The sequence below is a fragment of the Xiphophorus hellerii genome, chromosome 4 (assembly GCF_003331165.1).
Source record: "Xiphophorus hellerii strain 12219 chromosome 4, Xiphophorus_hellerii-4.1, whole genome shotgun sequence".
In the NCBI taxonomy this organism is placed as follows: domain Eukaryota; kingdom Metazoa; phylum Chordata; class Actinopteri; order Cyprinodontiformes; family Poeciliidae; genus Xiphophorus; species Xiphophorus hellerii.
Window position 1 is genome coordinate 14,202,863 of NC_045675.1, and position 24,376 is coordinate 14,227,238.

The 24,376-nt window shown below is 38.4% G+C and overlaps 1 protein-coding gene across 2 annotated transcripts in view; it reads left to right on the forward strand.

Annotated features, from left to right (window-relative positions):
* The window catches only part of hipk3b (homeodomain interacting protein kinase 3b), a 37,642-nt gene that overhangs the window by 5,687 nt on the left and 7,579 nt on the right, over window positions 1-24,376 (forward strand). For both annotated transcript variants that reach the window (XM_032559923.1, XM_032559922.1), the window contains exons 2-9: window positions 4,306-5,620; window positions 15,289-15,412; window positions 20,491-20,610; window positions 21,033-21,119; window positions 21,880-22,064; window positions 22,144-22,303; window positions 23,507-23,630; window positions 23,727-23,848. In XM_032559923.1, coding sequence (XP_032415814.1) covers window positions 4,306-5,620; window positions 15,289-15,412; window positions 20,491-20,610; window positions 21,033-21,119; window positions 21,880-22,064; window positions 22,144-22,303; window positions 23,507-23,630; window positions 23,727-23,848 — 2,237 coding nt within the window. The remainder of the gene's footprint in view (window positions 1-4,305; window positions 5,621-15,288; window positions 15,413-20,490; window positions 20,611-21,032; window positions 21,120-21,879; window positions 22,065-22,143; window positions 22,304-23,506; window positions 23,631-23,726; window positions 23,849-24,376) is intronic.

Sequence of the window (24,376 nt, forward strand, 5' to 3'; positions counted from 1 at the left end):
GTGGCGTGTCTATTTTGAATGGACTGTAGATTGTTTGGGTGTGTCCTGAAGACCTCTGACTCTCTGCTTGATGCTCCTCTGTGTGACTTAAAGCTCTTTGCTGAAACAGACTTGAATCCATAACAGTCACTTTGTGCTAACCAACTCAGTCCTGTTGTCTTTAACTGAAAGGCAGATATTTCAATCTTGATATCTAGCTGTTTATTACTGAATTAAAAACTGATTTTATAATTGTGCTTACAGGACTAATCTTTGCACTGTGTTACCTATTTAATTTATATAATATAAATGATGAATTTATATTATATACATTTATGATAAAAAGAAATATAAAATTATTAATTTTTGCCTTCAATGATCAGAGATAGTGTTGGCTTGTGTATTTTAAAATGACACTATGATGGACACACACACACACATTTCTGTCCAGTGTTCTGCCCTTGGGGCTGCAAAACAGAAGCCCATTTAAAGTTTTTAAAAGCACCAGCGTGTCTCAGGCGAAGGCTCAGTCACCGACACGAACAGCAACACTGATCAAAAGAAAGGCAGTAGATCCACTTAACTTTTCAGTTGGTAGCTTGCAGCCGACTGTCTGTCCCACTGTGAAGGGAGAGCGAAGGAGCTTTAGCGGGTCACCTTTGTTATAGTTGTAATGAAATGTCAGTGTGAGTCAAAAGCACAATGAATTTATGTGAGACAGTTTTCTTGCCAATTACACTTTTTTGCAGTTATCTGCCAAATGTTTCCTTAGTTTTGGAAGTTCTTAGCTGTTTTCAGTGATTATTTAGCATATTTTTGCATAAATGCTCAGCTCAGCTGATGCACATCCATGTTATTCCATAACATGTGTCCTGTTTTGGGAATATCTGGAACAATTTGTTGTGTTGGCTTTAATTAAGATTTTTCTAATAATTTTGAATCTTTATTTGTATGGCAGTTGGTAATCCATTCTTTTTTTAATAATTTTTTTTATCATTTATTAAGCTTTGGCTTTGTGATAAAAGAGGCTGTTCTAAATTTCAGTCAACCACAGATGTAAATTTGTAATACTTTGTGGTATACATTGATGCACTTCTTTGGCTTATTACCTCAGCTTTATTAATGTAGTTACTTGCACATTTTTTAATCTGCATTGGAGGGAGGAAGGAGTTGTGATGTTTGAGTCTGACTAGATTCTTTGTTATGTTCTCATGTGGTTTCCTAACCAGCCTATCTAGTAGAGGTGGTTTATTTTGAATGCGGTGAAGTGGATGTGCTGATTTCTTAGAAATGTTTTCACATTTGGCTGAAACAGAACAATGGAACCTAGAGAAGCCAGATTCAACTCTAATATTTTGGAGAGGGAATGTGCTGCAAATGTGTAAAACCAATGCTACCAGGCAAAATTTTATACACCTCTCATCACATCAGTTTTAGAATTTGAATTATTCTTACATGTCTCTGTGCAAAGAGTTGTCGAGACAATATCTTATCAAGCTCCTTTGAACAGAGTGAAAGGGAAAGTTGATGGTGCTCTGTAATAACCCAAGTGGGCTCGCCATCAAGAATTTATTTTAGGATACTCTTCAGAAAGAATACTAGAAAGTAAAAATAGATTTGTAAATATAGTATTGATTAAAGTTTGGAAGCTTCTGAAGCCTTGCAGCTTGTACATAATTGAATACCTCCCCCCTAGATGAAAGTAGGTCATAAGTTCCAGTGCTGCACAGCACGTAGAAGATGCTTATTAAAGTAATGCTCCTTCTTTTGAAGATGGTTTTTGAACAAGACCATTATTATGAAGCTTCCCTGTTTATTTCCCTACTTTTCTTTGCTTCTTATAATAAAATCTGTGGTACGGCCAGAACACTCTTAGTCCTTGCTTGACTACCTTTATGTTTTGTGAAAGATAGAAAATCAGTCTGAAAGACATAAACTTATCTACGCTATTAGATCCAGTCACTGCTCAAAGCTACTGTGGCGAGCTGAGCTCACAAAAAAGGTTGATGACCTTTTTCCTTTATGCAGCAAAGTCCAAAAAAGGAGTTGTGCTGTTAAACAAGTCTACTTCTGCTTACTTATTTCTAATAAAATGTAAGCAGACTTGGCACATGTTATCACAATGGAGCATTCTGTTTAAAACTGGTCATCAACATCTGCTTATTTTTGCCTTATAGTCCTTCTAACACACATTTGTTTTCTGAAAAATTACAGAGAAGCCCCAAATGTATAAACAAGTCTGCATTTTCTTTGAGTGAAATAATTTCTATGCCTTAAAATCAAACTAAATTCAGTTAATGACCAGTTGACAAACCTTGTTTCACGTTATGATTGTTTTTTTTATTGATTAAATTAGTTTCAAAAGACATACAGTACAGACCAAAAGTTTGGACACAACTGTGTGTCCAAACTTTTGGTCTGTACTGTACATATTGCAGTTATTCTGAGTAACACCGCGATGTACCAAACCATTGGCCAGAGATTATAATTGGCCAATTGTGTCTTGATTGGTTCTCATAGTGAACTGTTGGATTTTCCCTTCTACTTTAAATATATCAAAAATAAGGGTTCCCAACATTTTCGGCCTTTAAACCGATCATGTTTATAGTCCCGATATATTTAATAAATTATAGAACATCCCAGGGCATGGAAAAAATCTTGTAATTTTCTTTTTGTTTTCTGATGTTCTCACAGAAAATGGGTACATTCTTTACGTTATATATGTTATAGTCCTTAGAAAAAGAAACATTTGAATAAGTCAGAATTAGAACCAGCAGATCAGATAAAAAAAAAAAAAACAGTTGGAAATCAATATCAGCCAGAAAAAGTCTGATTTGTTCATCTTCAAATGTAATTTAAAACCAGCCAAATTGTAAACCTTCTGCAGGATCGATGAGAGTCTCAAATATAGTTTGGTAAAAGTGAAGCTAGAAATACATTAGGAAGGAGTTTGTGTTTGATGTACGAGTACATTGAGAGTCGTGTCAGTTTTACTGTGTTGACTAAAGTCCTGAATAATCTGAATAATACATGACTTGCCACCACAGACACAATGTTTGTATCGCCTTTTAGGAAAAACAGCAAAATGTGTCCATGTATGCCCACAGGCCAAATGTAGCTTTTATATCATTTGAGAGTGATCTTTTTCTCGATCAAACACACACTCTGATTAAAAGGAGGAGTATAAGAATAAAGCATGCCTCATGTAATTAGACATGTGGGGCTAATGATGATTTTTAACTTTGTTCTACTCTCTTTATCTCCCTCCTATCCTCTCAGAATTGGTTGCCTAGAAACCTGCTGTAGGATGCATGAAAATGGCAAGATTAGGTCAGACAAACCTTTGTGAAGTTAGTCATTTGCTGTGTGGAGGTGTTGCTGGGAATGCAGTTGGTATGACATAATGCTGAAGGTGTCATGCTCTCCTCTACATGCACTCCTTCTATGGAATAAGTATGAAATATTTAAAATGCCACCTCCACCTCCATGAACAAATGAATAAATAAAGCTTTTTATTAGTATTTATGTCTCTATTTACAGACAACAATCCAGTGTTGTCCGTAATTATGAGTAGAAATCTAAAGGAAAGAGAATGTGTTTCTATGGAACCCTTTACATAGAATGGCATACTGGTTACTAATATTTTAATTAAACTAATAATAACTTGTAAATATTACGTCTGGTTTAAAACTGATCCATTTGATCACATTGTCAATACAATTAAGAAGGGATGAAGAAGATAAATTGATAAAGACTATGTTTCTGCTGTTGATAAGGATGCACTTAAAACTGTAAATTGTCTGGACTTGTATAGCGCTTTATCAAGTGCAGAGGACCTCAAAACACTTCACACCACAATACGCCTGATTCACATACACATTCACACGCTGATGGTGGCAAGTTAGGATTGTAGCCTCAGCTGCCCTGATGCAGACTGACAGAGGCGAGGCTGTGACCCTGTGACTACCACTAGCAGGCAAGGTGGGTGAAGTGTTTGAACTGGCAACCCTCTGGTTACTGGACAAACTCTTACGTCCTGAGCCACTGTCGACTTCCTTTATTACATTGATTTGTGTATGGCCAGAAGAATAAACCACTTCAGTGTTGCAAGGCTTTAACTCATCTTTGTTAAAGACTGCTTGACCAAACAAACACAGAAAATGAAATTAAGAGAGCTCTACATCCTGAAAACAGCAACTTAATTTGAACATTATATTTTACTCTATTTATGCCTTTTCCAGTTTTTACTCTCGCTTGCTTGTTTTTGGTTGTGTCTTAATGACATCCTGGACACTAGTAACATGTTGCTCTGTTCTCTTTTTGCAGGTATGGCCTCACAAGTCTTGGTCTACCCACCACACATTTATCAAACCCAGACAAGTGCCTTTAGCAGTGTGAAGAAACTCAAAGTTGAGCCCAGCAGCTGTGTGTACCATGAGAGGGCACATCCGCGAACCTTTCTGAACAGCAGAACCGTTGGCATTGCACACGCGACCAAACAAGCCCATTCATTTGTGAACCGAGACTTAGCAGTGGGCCTGAGAGTACGTGGAGGACAGCAGTATCCGGTGCAGACGGTTGTGGTTCGTGGCGTACAAAGACAGCAGCCTGGTAAAAGAAGAGGGGGACCAGGCCCACTTGCAGCCCAGCAGCAGCAACAGGAGGCGAGGGTCGTCGACTCACAGGGCAAGGAGCAGCAGCATCAGGCGGTTGAAGAAAGTGGGAGCAGCGGTGGAGCAACAGGAGCAGGAGGAGGGGGAAGGGGAGAGGGCTGCAGTGGGGGAGTTGAGGAAGAAGGAGAGGGGGAAGAGGGTGACAGAGAGGAGAACTGTGAAAGTTTGAACTCAGCTGACAGCTCTCAACGATGTGGGCTGAAACGTAAAAGTGAGGACCTGGATAACCGAGGGAGCACCATGCAGATTGTGGAGGAACTGTCTATGTTGCCTGCCATGTTGCAAACGACGAATGTGGGGAATGCAGCCGTTACTGCGCCGACGGCTGTTGGGGCTGGGGGAGGCCCCTCCAAACAGGGTGTAGGGCATGGGGGTGTATGTGCAACTGGAGGGACAGGAGGAGGTGATGGGGACTATCAGGTAGTACAGCACGAAGTCCTGTGTTCCATGAAGAATACTTACGAAGTGCTAGATTTCTTGGGTCGAGGCACATTCGGCCAGGTAGTGAAGTGCTGGAAGAGGGGAACTGGGGAGGTTGTGGCTGTGAAGATCCTGAAGAACCACCCTTCATACGCAAGGCAGGGTCAGATTGAAGTTGGGATCCTTGCTCGCCTGAGTGGGGAGAACGCTGATGAGCACAACCTGGTGCGGGCCTTTGAATGCTTCCAGCACCGCAGCCACACTTGCCTCGTGTTTGAGATGCTTGAGCAAAATTTGTATGATTTCCTGAAGCAGAATAAGTTCAGCCCGCTGCCATTGAAGGTGATAAGACCGGTGCTACAGCAGGTAGCTACAGCTCTGAAAAAATTAAAGAGCATGGGTCTGATTCATGCAGACTTAAAGCCAGAGAACATAATGCTGGTGGACCCAGTGAGGCAGCCCTATAGGGTGAAGGTCATAGACTTTGGCTCAGCCAGTCACGTGTCCAAAGCTGTGTGTTCGACGTACCTTCAGTCTCGGTACTATAGGTGAGTACAAGGATAAAGTACATAGTAAACACATTTAATTTGGAAATTCCAATTGTTCTCTTTTAATGAAATCTCATCCATATATTCTACAACAACCTTCATATTTAAGAGACGCCTTCTTTGGATTAAACATGTGACCTTACAGCTAACTGATTTCTGATGTCCTTGGTTCTTGTAAATATAACAATCACACTTGACAGATTTTGTGAACATTTTATGCAGTCTGTGTTGCTGATTAGATTTATGAAAGTTATATTGTAATTCACCAGCAAAAAACAACAACTTGAGCAAAACAACTTGATACTTGTAGTTACTAAGTTCATATGTCAGATACAAACCAGTTGTAAACGTGTCTTATAATATCACTTAGCCTGGTTAGCATTGGTAAAGCACAAGGCTGTATGTATATTTTTCAGAGTATATATGATATTTACCTTGCCTCACCTATAAAAATTCCCAACATTTCTGAATGTTGCATGTTCCATGTGAAACAGAGGCTGAAAGCACAAAAGGAAAAGAATATAATTTTGAGTTTCTGACTACTCAGTCTGGCACCAGTCAATTCCTCTGTGCTTCTCTAATTGGGTGATTTTTATTTTTTGCAAGGCACCTCTTAGAAGTGTTTTTCTGCTTCAGGCTCATTGCTCTCTTCATGGAAAGACCTAAAGTGCCTTTGTCAGGAGCCTGACAATGGCGCATGACATTCATCTACTGTAAGAAAAATATTATTATGTCAAAAGAAGAGTGAAAAATACATGCTGGATTGAACATTTATTTAGTTACCAGAGTTGTGACCAAGTTTTTGAGGACTACAGTTAACCCAAAGTTTTTTTTTTCTAGTTTGTCCAGTGCGTTACTACTCTCTTTTTAGAATTTCATTTTACCAGTAAAAGTTGACAATAAGTCAACAGTTGGCTTATTAATGTGAATTGCGTGAAATATACTCTAAAACAGCTTTACAGAGCTTTAAATGCAGAATGATATTTTTTTATAAGCTTAGCTTTAGACCTTTTTTATTAAAATAATAAACACCATTCTCTGCTTAAAATGTTAGGTAAATTAAATTTTATGCTCAATAACAAATCAGACAGATTCTGTCATATGGTCCCTTAATGACCATGCAGTCACTGAAATTATTGATTTTACATTGTGGAAAACACTTTAATAGATGGTTAGCATGCAGTAGGATATTTTATGGTCACTAGAGAATTACACTGAGTGAGGTATTATCAGACCTGTCTTCAGTTAAACTCCCACTTATCCCCTATACAGTATGCGTATGTGTGGTTGGCAGTTTAAATTTGGGTTCTCAGTCTGGGTAGAAGACAGTGGCATAAAGTGCTAGCTGTCATTGTGAGCATCATTTACATAATATTTGAATAATTTTCATTGCCTCCACACTAAGGAAATGAATCAGCATGCTTTGCTGGGAATTCAGATTATCAATAAAAACTGATGCAAAAGAGAGTTGATAACTGTCTGCATTTGCATTTCCAGTCGATTTTCTCATTGTTCAAAGTGAGCAGAGAATACTTTCATTGAGCTACAGTTACACGTGAGCAGTGGAAAATTTTTTTCTGGGTAGATTTTCATTAATCCTTTCTCATTCAATGAGCTGTTTCTGTAGAAGCTATTAGCGTTGTTGTGAACGCTCTTTATTTCAGGAAGTTGCTCAAAATAGAGCTGTCATAGTTTTCTGTGCTTTTGTGGTTGGAGGAAGTGAACACCACAGCTGCTGGCGTTCGTCAGCGCTGTCAGCCTCAAACTTTGGTGAACAGCCGTTTCTCACACGTCATGCGTGGTGCTGTATTTTGATACAACATACATCAATACCTCTGCTGACTTGGTAATAATGTCAGTCAGGGGTCTGTCTGACTTCACTGAAGTTGAATAATGTGCTGCGGAAACAGGCTCATAAAGAAATGATTGAACTGCTCTTGAAATGTTGAACTGCAGCGCTTACCCACTAAGCATGGTCTCACAGGGATGTCTGCTTAAATTTAGTTTGACATAAAATACAGAGTGCTTCATTGGGGGAAGTGGTTGTTTACAACATGGAAACTAGAGTTACAATGTGCAGAAGTAATCGGAGGATAAAGTTTTCCAGGGGATTAGATGCTCGACAGTTCATAGGGCACCCTTTGAGGTCAGCGACTGTTCTGGCTGATTATGATGGCAGGGTTTCCCTCAGAAAACCTGCTAATCTCATTGTAGGGGCACTACCACCAGTGACCCACCAAGTTTTTGTGTTAAAAAAATTTGAAAGTTGCAAAAATTTAGAAGCTATTAATTTGGAAATAATAGCATGTGAGGCCAACAGGCAGGTGAAGGGACAGCACAATTGGCGCGCACCTCCTCATGCCTAGTTCAATGAGTCAGCTACTGTATAAACCTAGTTTAATCAGTCATGACTGTCACTGTTGCTCGTGTATAAAAAGCCCTATTTAGAGTAAAGAAATTACACTTAGCCTGGTGGGGGGAGCAAGTAAAGCCTGGCAGATACAAAACCCAGTTATGTATCATAACTGGGTTTTTCCCAGTTATGATACACTCGGAAAAACCCTGGATAACCAAGACAAACCCTGTTCCTGTCAGCAGAATAATGGCGAAGCCCCTGCTTATAGATACATCTTCTACTGTTATGACTTGATACTGTACAATACGACACAATTCAAATCTTCTGTTTGCATTATCAGCTGCAGACGCTTGGTGCTTCTAAATGCAATGTTTGTAAAGCTGTGATGATATACAGTAGATTGATGTCTAACCACTGTTGTGTTTCTTTTGTGGATTTGTTGCATCGTTTTGATTTAGTACGTGCATTGATCCAAATGAGTTTACAAGTAAGCACCAAAGAGAATGCCGCTCTGAATGAGTTTATGACAATCTCTTTGCACAAATGAATTTAAACATTGTTTGTGTGTGATGATGACGACTAAGCGCTTCAGATACTTCCTGCAGTCAAAAATAAATAACTAAATTCAGACTCCATGCAACAAACTTATTATATATTCATTAGGCATGCATACATTGTATAATATTTGCACTCAGTTGAGATAGAAACTGTCACACTTGTGCTGGCACTGCGAAGTGATTAGAAACATGAAGACTTTATTGTTTTGTGTCATGTGATGTAAAAGTTAGTTGGCCACCAGCTTATCATGCTATTTTAGTTCATATTTTTCTTGAAAACATCATTGTAGTTTTTATGGCTTAGTTTTAAAAATGCATTCATTCAATCAATCAAAAAATATTCCTATTAGAGCATAATTTCTGACCTGCTAAGAGTACTCTTAACATCTTGCTATCTGGGAGCTGACTATGCGTTGAAGAGTTAGAGATGTGTCGGGACTTCTGATCTCTACACTTAAAGAAAAATCTCCCTTGATTTCAAAACTTGGTTTGAAGTGGCGCTTGTAATTCCAGTCTCCATTGTAATCATTTAATTGTTTATGTAGTTCCTGGGGCTACAGTCAGTGTTTTTTATCTCCTTGGAGAAAAGGTTTTATAAACTCATAAGCTTGATGTGTTATGGCACAATGTGGATTCTCAGTTCAACTTGTGTGGGTTGCATATTAGTTAAACTAAAAAAAAAAAAATAAAACCAATTAAATATTTCATCATTATCATCACAAATTGATGGATGAAATAGATTCTAACTAGATTTTTTTGACCCCATCAGTCAAAATAACTGTATGAAATAGTCTTGTGCAACTTCTGTATATTTTTACAGGTCATACATTTTATCAATAGCATGTGTGGTGGCTTTGACTTGACTGCAGTGTTGGGACAGAAATGCAGCAATGACTCAAAACCAAATACATGTAGCCTACCGCCATTTAACTTGCACTCTGCATCATTGGCAAGAATACGCAAAGCATACTGTGAAGGAGCAGCGTTGCTGAGGCCGAGAGGAGAGGATGACTTAAAATAGTTCATGGGACTCTGGCCAGTTTGCTTTGACTTCTATAGATGGTGAAACACGTCGGCATCCAAAGTCTAAAACAGACAGCCTGAAACACTAGAGACCTCCCACCTACTAACTCAAGGTCAGCCAGCTCATCTGTTTTTAGTCTATTTTTAATGCCACTTTGCATTTAGTTTTGTTTAGTAAAACTATGTTGTACTTGTTTGGTTTTTTATTAGATTTTTTTTGTTATTTGTGTTATTATTGTGTTATTATTTTGATTTCTGTGTTTTTGTGGTTACATTTTTACACTTTTTACAAGTCTATTTTTTGGAGCTTCAGGTGACATAAACAAAATATTAAAAATATGTTAATCTATTTTAGCTGAACTAAATTTTCGGAATGTTATGTTCTATTTTCACCATCCCCTTAGAAGTTTAAAAATAAAATTCTCTTGACTAGTGACCAAATTTATTTCTAGTTATAGATAAAACGGTACTATACTACTCATCTTTTATGAACAACAAGATACTTTATGTTTACAGATATGTAAATTAAATAAAAAGTAAAGATAAAGAACCAGATAAAGGGCAAACATTTTTATCAGTGCTTCCTCAATGTCAGCAGCATTGAGTATTTAGGAGAAACAGAAAATGTTGAAAAGTAAAATCTTACCTATTAGTACATTAGATGAATTGTTTATTTTGCTTTTAATGCATTTTGTTCAGCCTGTTACTTTTTATTTATTATCTCTGCTAACTTTGGGTTTTTCTGAGCAGATACTTTTGTATCGGAGAGATCTCTGGTTAGTGGAAGTGAGTGGAAATGTGTCTCTATTGTCTGTTCACTGACCAGAGTAAGAAAAAAAAAAAGCATCGTGTATTTGAGCGCCTGATACGTTGGTCATGGGTCAGTCTACCTAGCCAGACTGATAACCAGCCTAATCGGTCACCTGCTGGGCAATCTGTGCTTCCTTATGTTTTGGGATCTGTGCATGCTACATTCTTTGATTTAGGATATGCTCTTATTCTTAAAAAAAAATAACCCTTTATAAACAATATAATACAAGGACATCCTACTAGATATAACTGTGTTTATGCAGATGTTTGTGAAAGCTACTTTGCAAACCTCTCTTTGCAAAGTAGCTCTGTGATTAGGTAGCGCTTCAGACAGCCTCACAAACTTGTTTTGTGTGTTGGCTAATGAAGAGTACAGAAGCTTTTTTAAAACCATTTACTGCTCTCTTTTTGTACTTTTTGGTCTTAAGCTCTTGCGCACCGTTTAAAACTTGGAAAAGAGGTGAAACAAATCCTAGTATAATGCTTTGATTGTGTTCTCACGTCTGTTGTAAATTTTATTGCACTTTTATTACATTGTGCAGCCAACTTTTGTCCCGTGTCCACGACAAACATCTGCTCTACTTCACCATTCTAGCTAAAGATGTCTCTGGTGGTATTGGGAAAATAGTGAAGTTCTGTGTATATACTTTGATGCCAATGTTGCAGTAAAAACAAATCCTATAAATTAAACATTACATTTCAGTTGTCAGCTATTAATTCCACATGGCGTTTTAGAGTTAGATATTATTCATAACAGAAAAAATGAACAAATATGAGCTCAATGAAAACATAATTATCCTTTCTCTTGCAAGATTATTGATGTTATTCCAGCTGCAAGCTGAGGTCCAGGAACATTAAATGGTCTTACATTGCTACTTTACAGTAAAAGCTAATCTTTTCAGCATGCCCATTGAAGCTGGTAGTATAACTGCTGGAGAAGATGAAAGCATCATTCAGTGATTAAAATGAACCTCATGCTGTGCATTTCATATTCATTGGAATAAAATTACTTGAGATGGTATATTTTGAGACTGAGGCCATGATGCCTCACTTTCAAAGATGTCAAGGATATCTTTATTGTTATTGTCTTTATTTGCTAGATTTGTAGCTTAACTTTATGGATACACAAAATCTCCATATTAAAATTTCAAAGTTGACTCATTGCAGCAATTTTAATGCCTAAGAAATGTGTTTCAATTTTCAAAGAATGCAAATGATTAAATGTTCTTTGTCTACTCTCTACTTTAGAATGACCTGAATAACAGAATTAGACTCATAAGCTTTCAAGCATTAATTGTATTAAACCTCAAAACAACAGAAGCGAGTTTATGCCTAACCTGGGGGAAGTAACCTCCATGTTGACACAGAGCTTAGTTTAAATCAGTAAAACGTGTCTAAAGTTTTGTGTCTTTAATCTAAAGTCTGGGCAGATCAGAGTGCAACAGAGTGCATGCGCCTCTTCCTCCCTTTGCAAAGCTGCCTTTGTGTTACACTTAATAATGCAGGATGCCCAGAGAGTGTGTGGAATTACAGTTCCTGGAAGAGACATGCTTTAAGTCTCTGCTCTCTCATTATGAAGCAGCCATGTTGTCGGTCTCTCGTTGTGACTGAGCTTTAAAGCATACTTTTGTCTGAGTCCCGCTGAGTTTCTCGGATTCTCAGTTTCGGTTAAAGACCTGTGTGAGCATGCTGCACACACTGATCAGCTCTGAAGGTGTGGCCAGCCATGTTTGCTGTGCTGTGGGCAGTTTACACACCGCCTCTCCCTTCGAGGACAGAACAGGGTGAATTACAGGGCTATTTCTGGACATTGGTATAATGGCCATGAATAAAAAATGATGATGAAGTTAAATTATGCCCACTAACATGTCTCCTAATGCAAACAAAGCCATGTGGAAATTAGTTGTTTCTTTAGTTGGCAAAAAGTAAGTTTGTTTCATGTGGTTAGGTTTTTAAGTAAAGTTTCATGTATATTTTTTTTCTCAGGTTTTTATTCAGCCTCTTCTACCTCTGGTGATTTAAAGCAAGAGGAGATAGATTGGACTTCATCAGACATAAATGTATTAATAATAAAGACAGAAAGGCAGACATGTTTGAGTACTTGCTCATACTCAGGATATCAGGATAAAGGAGCTGACTCATTACATTATTTGATATGTCCCTCCAAACCTCAGTCAGTAATTTAGTGCATACAGAAACCATCATGTTTGCATTGTTTTACAAGCAAAACATTTCCTTACAATATGTAACTGAGCAGTAGGCAGCGAGATGTGTTTGTATGGCAGCTGCAGATACTAAAACAACTGAGCACAGATAGAGAGAGAGATGATGTGTTTCCAGGGAGTTTTATTGAGCTACTTTGTTTTTTTGCCAAGAGAAGCAAAAGCATGATACCGCTGATGGAGCTTGTTTTGGTTTCACTCTGGGATTGGCGTCATACTTGAGACAATTAATATAAACCGAGTCTGTGTTTACTGCTTACATTTGGAACATTTGTGTTTCTTGTTATTTAAAATCTCTCTTTATTGTTATTAATGGGTTTTATTAAGTGTTTCTTACATAACACAAGAGACAGTGCGGGAACCTTTATGGTTATGAGGCGAAAGTAACATTGCTGAGAACTAATGTCTGGTTCTTAGTCATTCACTTTCAATGTTGTTAGTCAGCAGATCTGATAGGATTAATCCTTTCATTTGTAGATCCTTTGTGATTTTGCCGATCTCAAAAGCATCACAATTGAATTGACTGTAACAAATAGACTGAATAGGTTTTTTTTTTAATTTTTATAATTCTTCCTTTAGGTGTTGCTTTGATGAATTGATGAATTTTGCAGTAAAACAATACTCGTTTTCCTTCTGTATTATCTGTCATGACACAACTGTGTGACGCACCTGAGGAAGACGAGATACGTCAGCGTTTGAATTTGTTTCCATCTATCTGTTCTGTGATTTTTGCACGTGGTGGAAACATCACAAGGCTTCTGCTGCTCTGCCGTTCATTGGCTCCTGGGGTTTTACGTCATATTCTTAGAATGAAAAACAGGTTTGATTTGAAAGGAGGGGGACAAAGCCTTCCTTGGGTTGATCTGGATGGAACCATGCAACTATGGCAACCTCCACTTATTTCTTCAGGCTATACAACAAAGATGTGCTGTTTTCTAGTTTATTTTTGTTTCATTTTAGTTTCACTGTTGCACTAATTTGATGGATGCAGCTGTGAGGAGTGAGAACCACAGAATACAAGGAAAGTAGGATTAAGTCGGGATTCATACGCTGGAAAACTGTATGCATTCATCCATCGTCAGACAAGACTTTCAATGAGGAAGTTGCTTAAAGTGCAACAGAATCAATGACTGTTAGGGGCTGATTACAAAACATCTGTCACTCCAGTGTCTCACTAAAAGGCTCAGTGGCTCTCATCAAATACTATGGAAGATATTTTTCCAAAATAAATATCCACTCTGCCAAAGCAGGATAATGGTCATAACGTGAGCGGGAGTCGGATTAAGAAACAGCCGTAAAGAGCTCTTGTCCAGTGGTGTGTGATAAGGGAAGTTCAGTGTATAAGCAAAGCAGCTGACTTTTTTTTTTTCAACAAATATAGCACGTTTATTATGTAATGACATGGAAAATATGCCAAGCTGTTTTGATTTAATAAAACTTTCATTTTATGAAATTAAAAATAACAAGATTGTCCTGAAAAAATAATATATATTTAAAACATGCTTGTGAGATTGAAATAGCCAGCATAACTTCCTGAGTGCTTTTCTAAAGCAGTGTTGGCTAAACCCGCCAACTGTTGCTTGCAATTGTCTTTGCTGAGTGATAAAATGATCTAAAACCCAATTTAGCATGCCTCAGACTTGCTGTTGCTGTACACGCCCCACATGCTTTAAGCCCCATATGGCTCGAAGGATGTCATGGGGGAGGCATTTCCTGGGTCGCTTTAAATATGTCCAACATGAAAGTGCAGGACTCTCTTGGTCGGTATGCTGAGCTTTGTGGAACAGCAAACACAGGATGTAACAGAAGATCCTGCATCACTCTTTAGATCATTTATATCCTCTGGATTGTTTCATGCTGGTAAACGGTTTCACATTTATTTGCTGAACAGAAGTGAAACAGATCTCCATTCCTCAAGTTTCCCCGTTTGCTTTTCTATTACTGTCACCTATGCAAGATGAGAAAGGAATACTGAAGTTGAAATAAATGTCAGTTCTTTGCTTTTTTATGTAATTATGATTTAACAGACAAAATAATATTCTGATTATACTTATCAGTCTTGGTTGACTTTTGTGAAATGAACAATGAGACGTTGCATCTTTTGTACACACATCTTACTGGTTCTAACAGCCTCCTTTCATAATCCCAGTGAAGTAATAAAATGATTAGCTATGAAGTCACAATGAGGCGCCTCATAGGAAAAAAAGGACTTACTCTGTTTCCAGACAGGAAGGTCTGTCAAAGTTTTGGTCCCACTGTGACTGACCTGCTTACCCACTGCCACAGCAGGCTGCGACTTGGCTCTGTCACACACACAACACCGGCTTATGCGTCGGTTAGCTCTATTACACATCTACGACAATCCCATCAAAGCGAACGTCATCAGGAATCGCACAGCTTTATCAAACAGGTGTTAACTGCACAAATACAAAAAACCTAATGTGTGCAGATATAATTTATTTCAAAATGAAGGACTTTTCTTTTATATTGTATTCCATTTTAATACTGTAACTTCTGTTTTTGTGTAGACTTTTACAAAGATTTTTCATAATGCCACCCGCTGCACACCCTTTCTGTGTGTAATTTTTTTTTTTAAATAACACGTGTTAAACATGTCGGTATTTTGTGATTAAAATGTCTAAGTTTTTTCTATTGCACTTTGCTTTGGACTCACAGGTGTGTGTATTATCTGTCCCACAGGGCTCCAGAGATCATTTTGGGATTGCCGTTTTGTGAAGCCATAGACATGTGGTCCCTTGGTTGTGTGATTGCTGAGCTTTTTCTGGGCTGGCCTCTTTACCCCGGGGCCTTGGAGTACGACCAGGTAAACAACCTTCTTCTCACCTCTCACGTTTTTTTGGCCGCTATATTTGTCAAGATTTTGTCATCCCCGCACAGAGCTTATGTTGTTATATGACTCATTCAGCATTTTCTCCTTTTTTTGCACCCATCTTTCATGACTCAGTCTCTTTTTTTGGGTCCTGTTTTCTTCTGGGCTTTAATGTTTTTAAGTGGACTTTCCTTCCTTTGAAGCTACACCCATATCTACAGCCTCTCCGTCTCCTATTTCCACCTTGAAACTGGAGAGGCTGATTGCGTCCATCATCTCTCCTCTCTTACTTTTTCTTCTTTTCTATTCACCTACAAAGGATGGAGTTCATTGTATTTGTTTCTGGGTTTACTTACAAAGAAGCTTTCCTATTAGCCAGTTTTCCCCTGTTTAAGTTCTCTCCATTTTATGCCAGTAAACATGCTTTTTTTTTCTTCCAAAAAGCATGTTTTCATTGAAATGTAAATGAAGTTCAGAGCAATGTCAATCAACTTAAATCATAAATAAATGTCAAAGTGTAACATTTACTTATGACATTTATTACAGTATTTAAACTTTTAAAATAGTGACATTTTATGGAAAGTATTGTAAAACAAACATGGTGATAGCTTATTAAACCAATGAAGATACACTGCTCATGTAACTTACAGTGAGAAAAATGCAGAAGGTGTAAACATGTTTCTTGGTGACATACTTACCTGAAGGATTGGTGTTTGTTACAGTGAGCAGAACAGCACATTCTAGTGAATGATGGTATGTATGCTGGGAGCTGTTTTAATGCCTCCCCCTCTCAGCAGACCCCTGATCTTATCTTCCTTGGACTAGACAGATCAGGGCTTATGTTGAGCGGCTTTCCCCACCCCCTCCCACTGCAGAGCCGTGTATACTCACAACCTGCCAACAGAGTCTCAGTTAGATCCTCTTCTGTCCCTTGCAGCATCCTATATTACAACGCTGCACTCACAGCGATGTATTTTTGTGCTCTGGCATCATTTTTCACCCTCCACAGAACTGCGACAGAAGAGATAACTCAACATCTCCGAAAGGAGATTTGACTTGAGCACAGTGGCACCAAAGTCTAAAGATGATTAATCTGTTTTCATAAGAACAAGTCGGTCTGTCGGCAAAGCTGCTTTTGAAATATCTCGGGGGGACCTTCTAAATTTAATATGGGACTGTCTGGAGTTGATAAGATGAGGACAGAGCAAAAAAATTCTACAAAAAATATATTGGAATAGATTGCCACTGTAGGAGACAATGACTCTGAAAACTAGTAGAAGTTAGAGAAAGGCGTGTGTAAATTTATTGGCTAGAGATCAAAACCCACCAAATGTAAATCAGTGACAGAAATGGAAAGTTGGAGTGGGCTTCCTTGTTATTCTTTGTTGAAATGTTCTGAGTAACCTGTGCTATGCGACACCTGTCCCACATGTCTACCTCTGCCAAGTCCTGACTGCTGTCGTAAAGCAGAGTGCAGCAAGAGGTTATGGAAATGCCCACAGTGGTCAATCGAAGCCATCAAAGAGCACAATTATTTGTGCATTGTAAAGTTCTCAGTGGCACAAATGATCTTTGAAATAAACTGTAAAAAAATATTTGCTCCCTAATACGTTGCTTCTGTTTGCTTTTTTTAAAGCTACTTCTCATCATCGCACACATTTACTGTTAAACAAAGACAAACCGGGTAAATCTAAGCCGGTGTGAGTCTCTGTGAAAAAGTAATTGCTCCCCCTGAATCTAATAACCAATTGGGTCACCCTTGGCAGCAACAATGGCCATCAAGCATTTCTGATAGCTGGCAATAGTCTTTTATATCACTTGGAAGGAATTTTGGACCACTTTTCTTGACAAAATAGTTTTATTTCAGCCATATTTGGTCAGAAACTGATGGCTGGACTCTTCTTTATGGTTCCATCAATGAAGTCCAGGCCTTGAAGAAGCAAATCAGTCCCAGACCATCCCACTGCCATCATGTTCAGCTCTTGCTTTAGATCTGTTTTATAAAATGCAGTGTTAGTTTTACAGCAGATGGGATCCGTCCAGACACTCGTAAACGTTCCACTTCATCTCGTTAGTCCACAGAATATTTTCTCACCTTGGGCATCATCAAAGTGGAGCCTTTATACTCCTTTTGGTCAGCAGATGTCTTTTCATCTGGAAACTCTTGGATGAGATGTTGATTTTCTCCATTTGTGTATTGTGACTTTGTAACCCTTGTCAGTCTGACAGGTGTCTGTGGTTTTTGCGTCTCATCTATGTTTTTTTATTTGTATAGCTCAGCTGCTTCATAAAACCTTTTAGCCTTACTTGTGTTTTCAGGCAGTTTCTTTCAGGGTGATTTTTGTTATTTGTTTTTTGTTCTACATGGCAGTATTCTGGTCTTGATTTGAAATTTATGGTTTGTATTTACCCAGGAATTTTTTTTTTTATCTAGCATTACCTTTTGTTGATGTTCTAACTAAACAGGAGCAGGATAAATACTTTTTTCACATCACTTTGTGCCTTTAAGTACAATAAATGAGTTTAAAAGAAGCAACGTTGGAATGATAACTAATTTAATCTTATTTTAATTTGCCAAGCAGCTGCCTGCTGGTCATCCCGGGGTCACCGGATGATTTGGCTGCAGCTCGTGAAGTTTCTAGAGCCCGTCTTCCCCCTTTCTTCTTACCTTTCATTTTGGGGTCTTGTTCCATCCCACGCAGCATATTATATTTATAACTTTGGCTCTTCCTCTTCTCTCGGTCCTCCTCTTCTTACCTCATTGCCTAGTCTCACTATCTTATACTTTACAAGGATACAAGGCTTCTCATGACATGACAAACTGTGATTCTGTAAGCAGTTATAGATCATCGTTCTGCCTTGTAGCTTAAAAAGAAAAAACTGCAAGTGATGCAGTTGTTTCTTTTGTCTTTGTCACTACTCAGCTTGTAAAAAAAAAAAAAAGAAGTTAAGTGAGGTTAGAAGTGTAAAGGCCGCCGAGGGAATTATCCTAATTAGAAGGTGGCACAGTTGTCTCTTGACGTCACATGTGACACATTGACATCAGGCATGTAAAAGACAGACTGTGTGATTGTAATACTTTTATTATGTGGAATGGCTTTGGCCTGCATATATTAGGCATGTAGTGCTATCTGTACAGTCTGAGCTCACTGTCTGTTTAGCAGCAGTTCCAGCCCAACAGATAGTTGTTTTGTGAAGTCGAAGCTTCGCGCCACATCTCACTGAACTGTGAGCTTTCTGAGCAAATAAGCCTTCGAGGAAAAGTTTGGGTTTTTCTGTAGCAAGAATTTCTACCCACAAGGATTCATATCCTTTTGTTGCTGTTGTGCAGCTACTATGTTCCATAGAAAATACTTTCTGTTTCTGTTTTCTCTTGGGGTTTTTTTTTTAAACAGATGTAAATATTTGACGCAGAAAATGGAAGGAAGAATTATGCTGTGGGTTCAAATCCACCACTGCTGAGGAAAAATATAAATATAGGGGAATTTGCAAAAAAAGAAGAAAAAAGAAAAGAAAGCGCACAATGTTTATACGCATTGAAAGTTTTGAGGATTTCCACTTTCCCATTTATTTTCCCATTTATTAACATCCATTTACTAGATGTTTTTTTTAGGTTGTCACAAAGCAGAAGAATTTCCTGGTGCAGAATGATGAAAATATTTTGGAAGGTAAAGTGGTGGTAAGGTGGTAAAATCCCAAAGGAACTTAAACACAACCCAGAAGACCTCTGCCTGAAGCATTCAATAAAACAGAATAGAATAGAAATCCCCTTTATTGTCCCACAGTGGGGAAAGTCAGCAGCAAAGTGACAGGATGTTGAGGCAGGCAGGTTCACAGAAGGATGAAAGTATTAAAATAAATGAAAACAGAACAACAAATTGTACAGTAAGGACAATATTACAACAACAATAATAATAATTTTCCCATTAGCTGGTTAGACTACTCATTATCTTGGGGCTACATTTGTTTTGAACCAGAGCAGAACGACATTAACAGTGTTTTATTATTCATCATAGGTCTCATTGAAATGAGTCATTGACATTATCACAGAGACAGACCTTCTCATCCAACATCAGTGTGTGTCCTCACTAATGCTCTCCTGGAAGAATGAGCAGATTTTCTCATGAACAGAGTCTAAAACTTGTAGACAGTTTTTCCAGAAGTGTTGAAATTGTTGCAGATCAGCCTCATATTAAAGCTGTATTGGAGCCTTGGGATGTCAGTAAGGTTCTTGATGTGTTCCCAAAACTTTTAGCAATATAATGGGTTTGTGACAAGCCAACCTGAGCAAACGGTCCCACCCACACTAAAACAAATTGCAGTTTTTGCACCAGCATTGTGAAAACACACATTGAATGGTGCCTAGCAAACATTTTCAATGAAGAGGCTTTTATTAAATTGAAAAAAAAGATATGTGTACAATGGATGACAGAGCAAAAGAGTTGAAACGAATAGAACATCATTTCTGTTTGTCTTCTAAACATTCTGTTAGGTAGATCTGTAAGGATCAAATGTGTGACTATGTGGCTGTTAGGACTTTTTCCATACCCCTCATCCTTCTCTAGGTGGGTCTCTGTGTTTATAAGCTGTGCCGAATCTCTAATGATTGTTGTTCTCTACACTTGGGTGTGATTGACGTCAGCCAGGGTTCTTGCCACTCTCATTTCAAAAATCTGCGTGTGACATTCTTGCACCACAGCATCTGACTGCTATCCGCTGTTGCCGTGGAAAGCACTCGAACTGTGGGAGCCTTGATATCAGAGTTTATCTGGCATTTTTCAGGCATTATCTGCACAAACTGCAATATACTGGTGTTCTTTTGCATGACAGGTTCAGACTTTTCACAGGAAAAGGGCATCTTAAATGGTTCTGCAAACTTCCGTCCAGAGTAATTTAATGGGGGTTTTGGAGAATTGTCCCTGCTTGTGACTTTGTAAAGTGCATCTGTTATAAAATGCTTTGATAAAGCGACATTATCAAACTTTAAACCAAACAATTTAATAGTTCTTTTATTGCTAAATGTTTGAGGATTGCTCATCTTTCTTTGATTCTCTCTGATTTTTGTCCTGTAGATTCGCTACATCTCGCAGACACAAGGTTTGCCAGGCGAACAGTTACTGAATACAGGGACAAAGACAGCACGGTTCTTTTGCAAAGAGCCGGACTCGCCTTATGCAGCATGGAGACTGAAGGTGGGAACTGACAAAACATAGAACAGTACAACTCTCTATCTGAAGCAACAGATTGTGGTCCTATTTTGCTTACTGCTAAAGACGAATGTCATAGATCAAACCTTAACTGCTTTTAAAATTGTACTATACTTTGCTTGCAAATCCAGTAGAACAGAAAATTATGGCTTCAAGATACATAAGAGTTCTTATAGAAAACGTTTGTTCACAGTCTGTTTGACATGGTTGCTGCTTATTTGCTTATTTATTATTATTTGCTGCCTAAAATCAACTACCCATGATGGTCTGAATCAAAGATTCTCAATGTTAATGTAATGTTATTATCATCAATAAACCATTTCTAAATGTGTGCCAGCAGCATGTGCAGGAACTGTTTCACCACATTTCTGTCTAGGATTCTCATTGAATGATTTCTCGTTCTGTAGTCAACAGATGAACATGAGACGGAGACGGGAATGAAATCAAAGGAAGCGAGGAAGTACATCTTCAGCTGTTTGGATGACATAGCGCACGTATGTTTAGCTCTTTGGACTGAAATGTACACGGCAGGACTTTCTGTTAGGTCATAAGACGAAAATGACTGAAATCATTTGAAGAAAACTCTTTCCCCTTCTGAAATTCCATGCTTAAGGTTTATAACGTAAGCTTCCAGTGAACTTCCTCAAAACTGGCAAATTCCCCTGTTTTCTCTCAGTACTTTTAAAATTTTTTAGTTTTTTTTATTTTTTAGATTGTAGGAAATTCGTATACAATTTGTCATAATTTACCATAATTTTTTTTTCCATGTCACAAAATTTATTGTAATGTTTTATTCTTATTAGAGATTCACCAACAATTGTCCAAAATGGTTTTGCCGTAAAACAATGACTGGCTGGTCGGAAATTGAAAAATTTGATCCTATTTGGATCTGTGTGTGTCTCGTATCCATGATGCTAAGTTGGTTAAAAGGAAGTCAGAGAAATTAAATTTGTATTTTCTGACATGTTGAGTGTGTCTGCCCTTCATTCATGCTATGAGAGGGCAAACTTTCAGCATATAGCAGGAAAGCTGAACGGACTGCAGCAAATCTGAGTCCTCTGATCCCTTTGAGCTTTCTACCTCTTTTCTGCAAATTTGGATCTTGTAATATTGGCAGCTTTAAAAAAATGTTATGGCTACAACAAGGTTTATGTTCTCTTGGGAGAGCACACAGACTGTGTTTTGACGCCAGTTGTGCTAACTGCACATTTTGCTTAAAAAAAAAAAAAAAAAAAGCAACCCTTTGTATTACAGGTGAACTTGATGATGAATCTGGAAGGTTGTGACTTGTTAGCGGAGAAGGCTGACCGGCGGGAGTTTGTGGGCCTGCTCAAAAAGATGTTGCTGATCGATGCAGAAGAGAGGATCGCCCCTGCTGAAGCGCTCATTCACCCATTTGTGACGATGCAGCACCTGCTCGACTTCCCCCACAGCAACCAGTGAGTCAGCTGGGCCTCACATTTTAAGACATTCTGCAAATTATTATGATTGTTTCACATACCACTTTCCTGTCCGTAGTGTGAAGTCGTGTTTCCACATCATGGACGTATGTTGGACCCGTCCCACTGGGTATGAGGCTGCCAACAGAAATACAGGTCCTTTCGTTAGACCTGTAACTACAACCACTGCTGCCTCAACCAACCTCCCCTTCAGTAAGATCCCAGCTGTTCACACTCAAGTAAGTTGTCCAGAGTGTTTTAGTAGCAACTTCCACTTCTGTGCATGTGCATTTGTGTTTTGCAAACCGGTGCAAGAATAATTATTAGATCAGCCAACAAATATGCATGTTCTCAGAAGATTAATAATGTCTTTTGGTAGATAACGAATGAGTAAAAAACAATTCTTGGAAACAGAATGACGGAATAGCAAATGCTGCAGGTTCCTGACATCCAATGTTCTGTTCCTTTCATTTGTTCCAACAGAGACTGATTTCTTGCTTTTATTACCCATTTTGTATGCCGTCTTGCCTGTCTTATTGCGTCCTAGCACTGCTGTCATGGCAACAAAATCACGTCATGTTTCTGAGGTCATGGCAACAGTACAAATCACTGTTGTTGCCGAGAAGAAAAGATGAGACAAGGCCCCCCAACCTATTTTGTTTTGGATTTTTATAGTGCTAAACGTCTCAACATCTCTACCTAAAAGCAATCATGCTGAGTTTAAAAGCTAGAAAGATACAAATATTTACATATTAATGTTTGCGGGCAGCTAGAAATATTAGAAGTTTCATGTTGCTTTCCACATGCGTAACTAAATAGGTTTGATCACTTCCAATTTTAAGCAGTATCTAATACTGCTGAAAAGACGTTTATAGGAGAAGGTCGTAACTGATTTGGTCTAACCCATATGAAAGCCTGCTTTGTGTTCACCATCATGTGTATGGGGGGCTTGGCTACACGCAGTAGCAGTAGCAGAACAATATAGTCCTAGTTCTCGTTATCCTTTAAATGTGATTATACCCAGGCACGAGAGCAGGGTTAGCAGAGAAGCAAAAGCACATGTTCCACTATTTAAAGGGTCTGACCTGTTTCCGCTCGGCATTGTTAGCTCTCCTGGTAAGTATCCAGATTCAACAAACAAGGCTGACCTCGGCAGGCCAGCCTGGATAAATCAATCCCAAAAGAAGTCATTTTTATGAGCCTGGACATGCTATGATAGTAGCAAAGCCTTAACTTGATAACTTTATCCTAAAGAAGTGGACTCTGGGTATGTTTTTTGTCTAAATTTTAAATTCGTCAGAACAGTGACTTTGTTGTCAGCATATATTCAAGGTCCAACACATTCTCCTCAATTCTGTCCAACTGAAAATCAAACTGTTCATAGAGCTATCGCCACCTACTGGCAGAATAAAATATTTACGTTGCTTTTATCCTTTTTTTAGGGTTTAGTTCCATCTGCGCCGTCAGTAATGCACCATGGGATACCGCTGCAGACTGGTGGTGGTCAGTTTGGATGCAATGATTCGTTTCAGCAAGCTCTCATTCTGTGTCCCCCGACAATACCAGGTACAGCTGCGACTGTCAGTCTTGATTTCACTTTTATAAATTGTGTTTTTTTGGTAAATATCTAAATGTCAAATATCCTGTTAATTGCATCTTCAGGTATCCCCACTAATACTGCTAAACCAGCTGGCTACTCTGTCCGTATGGAGGCCTCTGTACCTCTGGTCACTCAAACAACATCAATCCAGCCATTGCAGATCAGACCTGGAGTCATCACTCAGGTAGGGAGTGGATACGGATTACACTAATAACTTAAAGTATTCATACCCTGTAAACTTTTCTTTTAACATTTGTTTCATTACATCACAAACCAAAAATTTTCAGCTGTTTTATTTTCTGGTATGTAACAATGTAAAATGGTGCATAAGTGTAAAGTGGAAGGAAAGGATACATAGTTGTAATTTTTTTTTTTTTTACAAATAAAATGGGAAACGTGTGCCATGCATATATATTCAACTTCCCTGATTCAAAGTGTTATGAAAATATAATTTGCTCTCACATTTTGAGACTGAATTTCTGCCCACTCTTTACAAGCCTTCTCAAATTCTCACATTTTGGTCTCAGTCTAGTCTAGACTGACCCATTCTAGCACATGAAAATACCTTGATCTAAACCGTTCCATTGTAACTCTGGCTGTATATCCAGGGTCATTGCCCTTCTGGAAGGTTTAACTTTGACCCTACTTTCAAGTCTTTTGTGGCCACTAATAGTCTGAAGAAAAACATCCCAACATCATAATTCTGCCACTC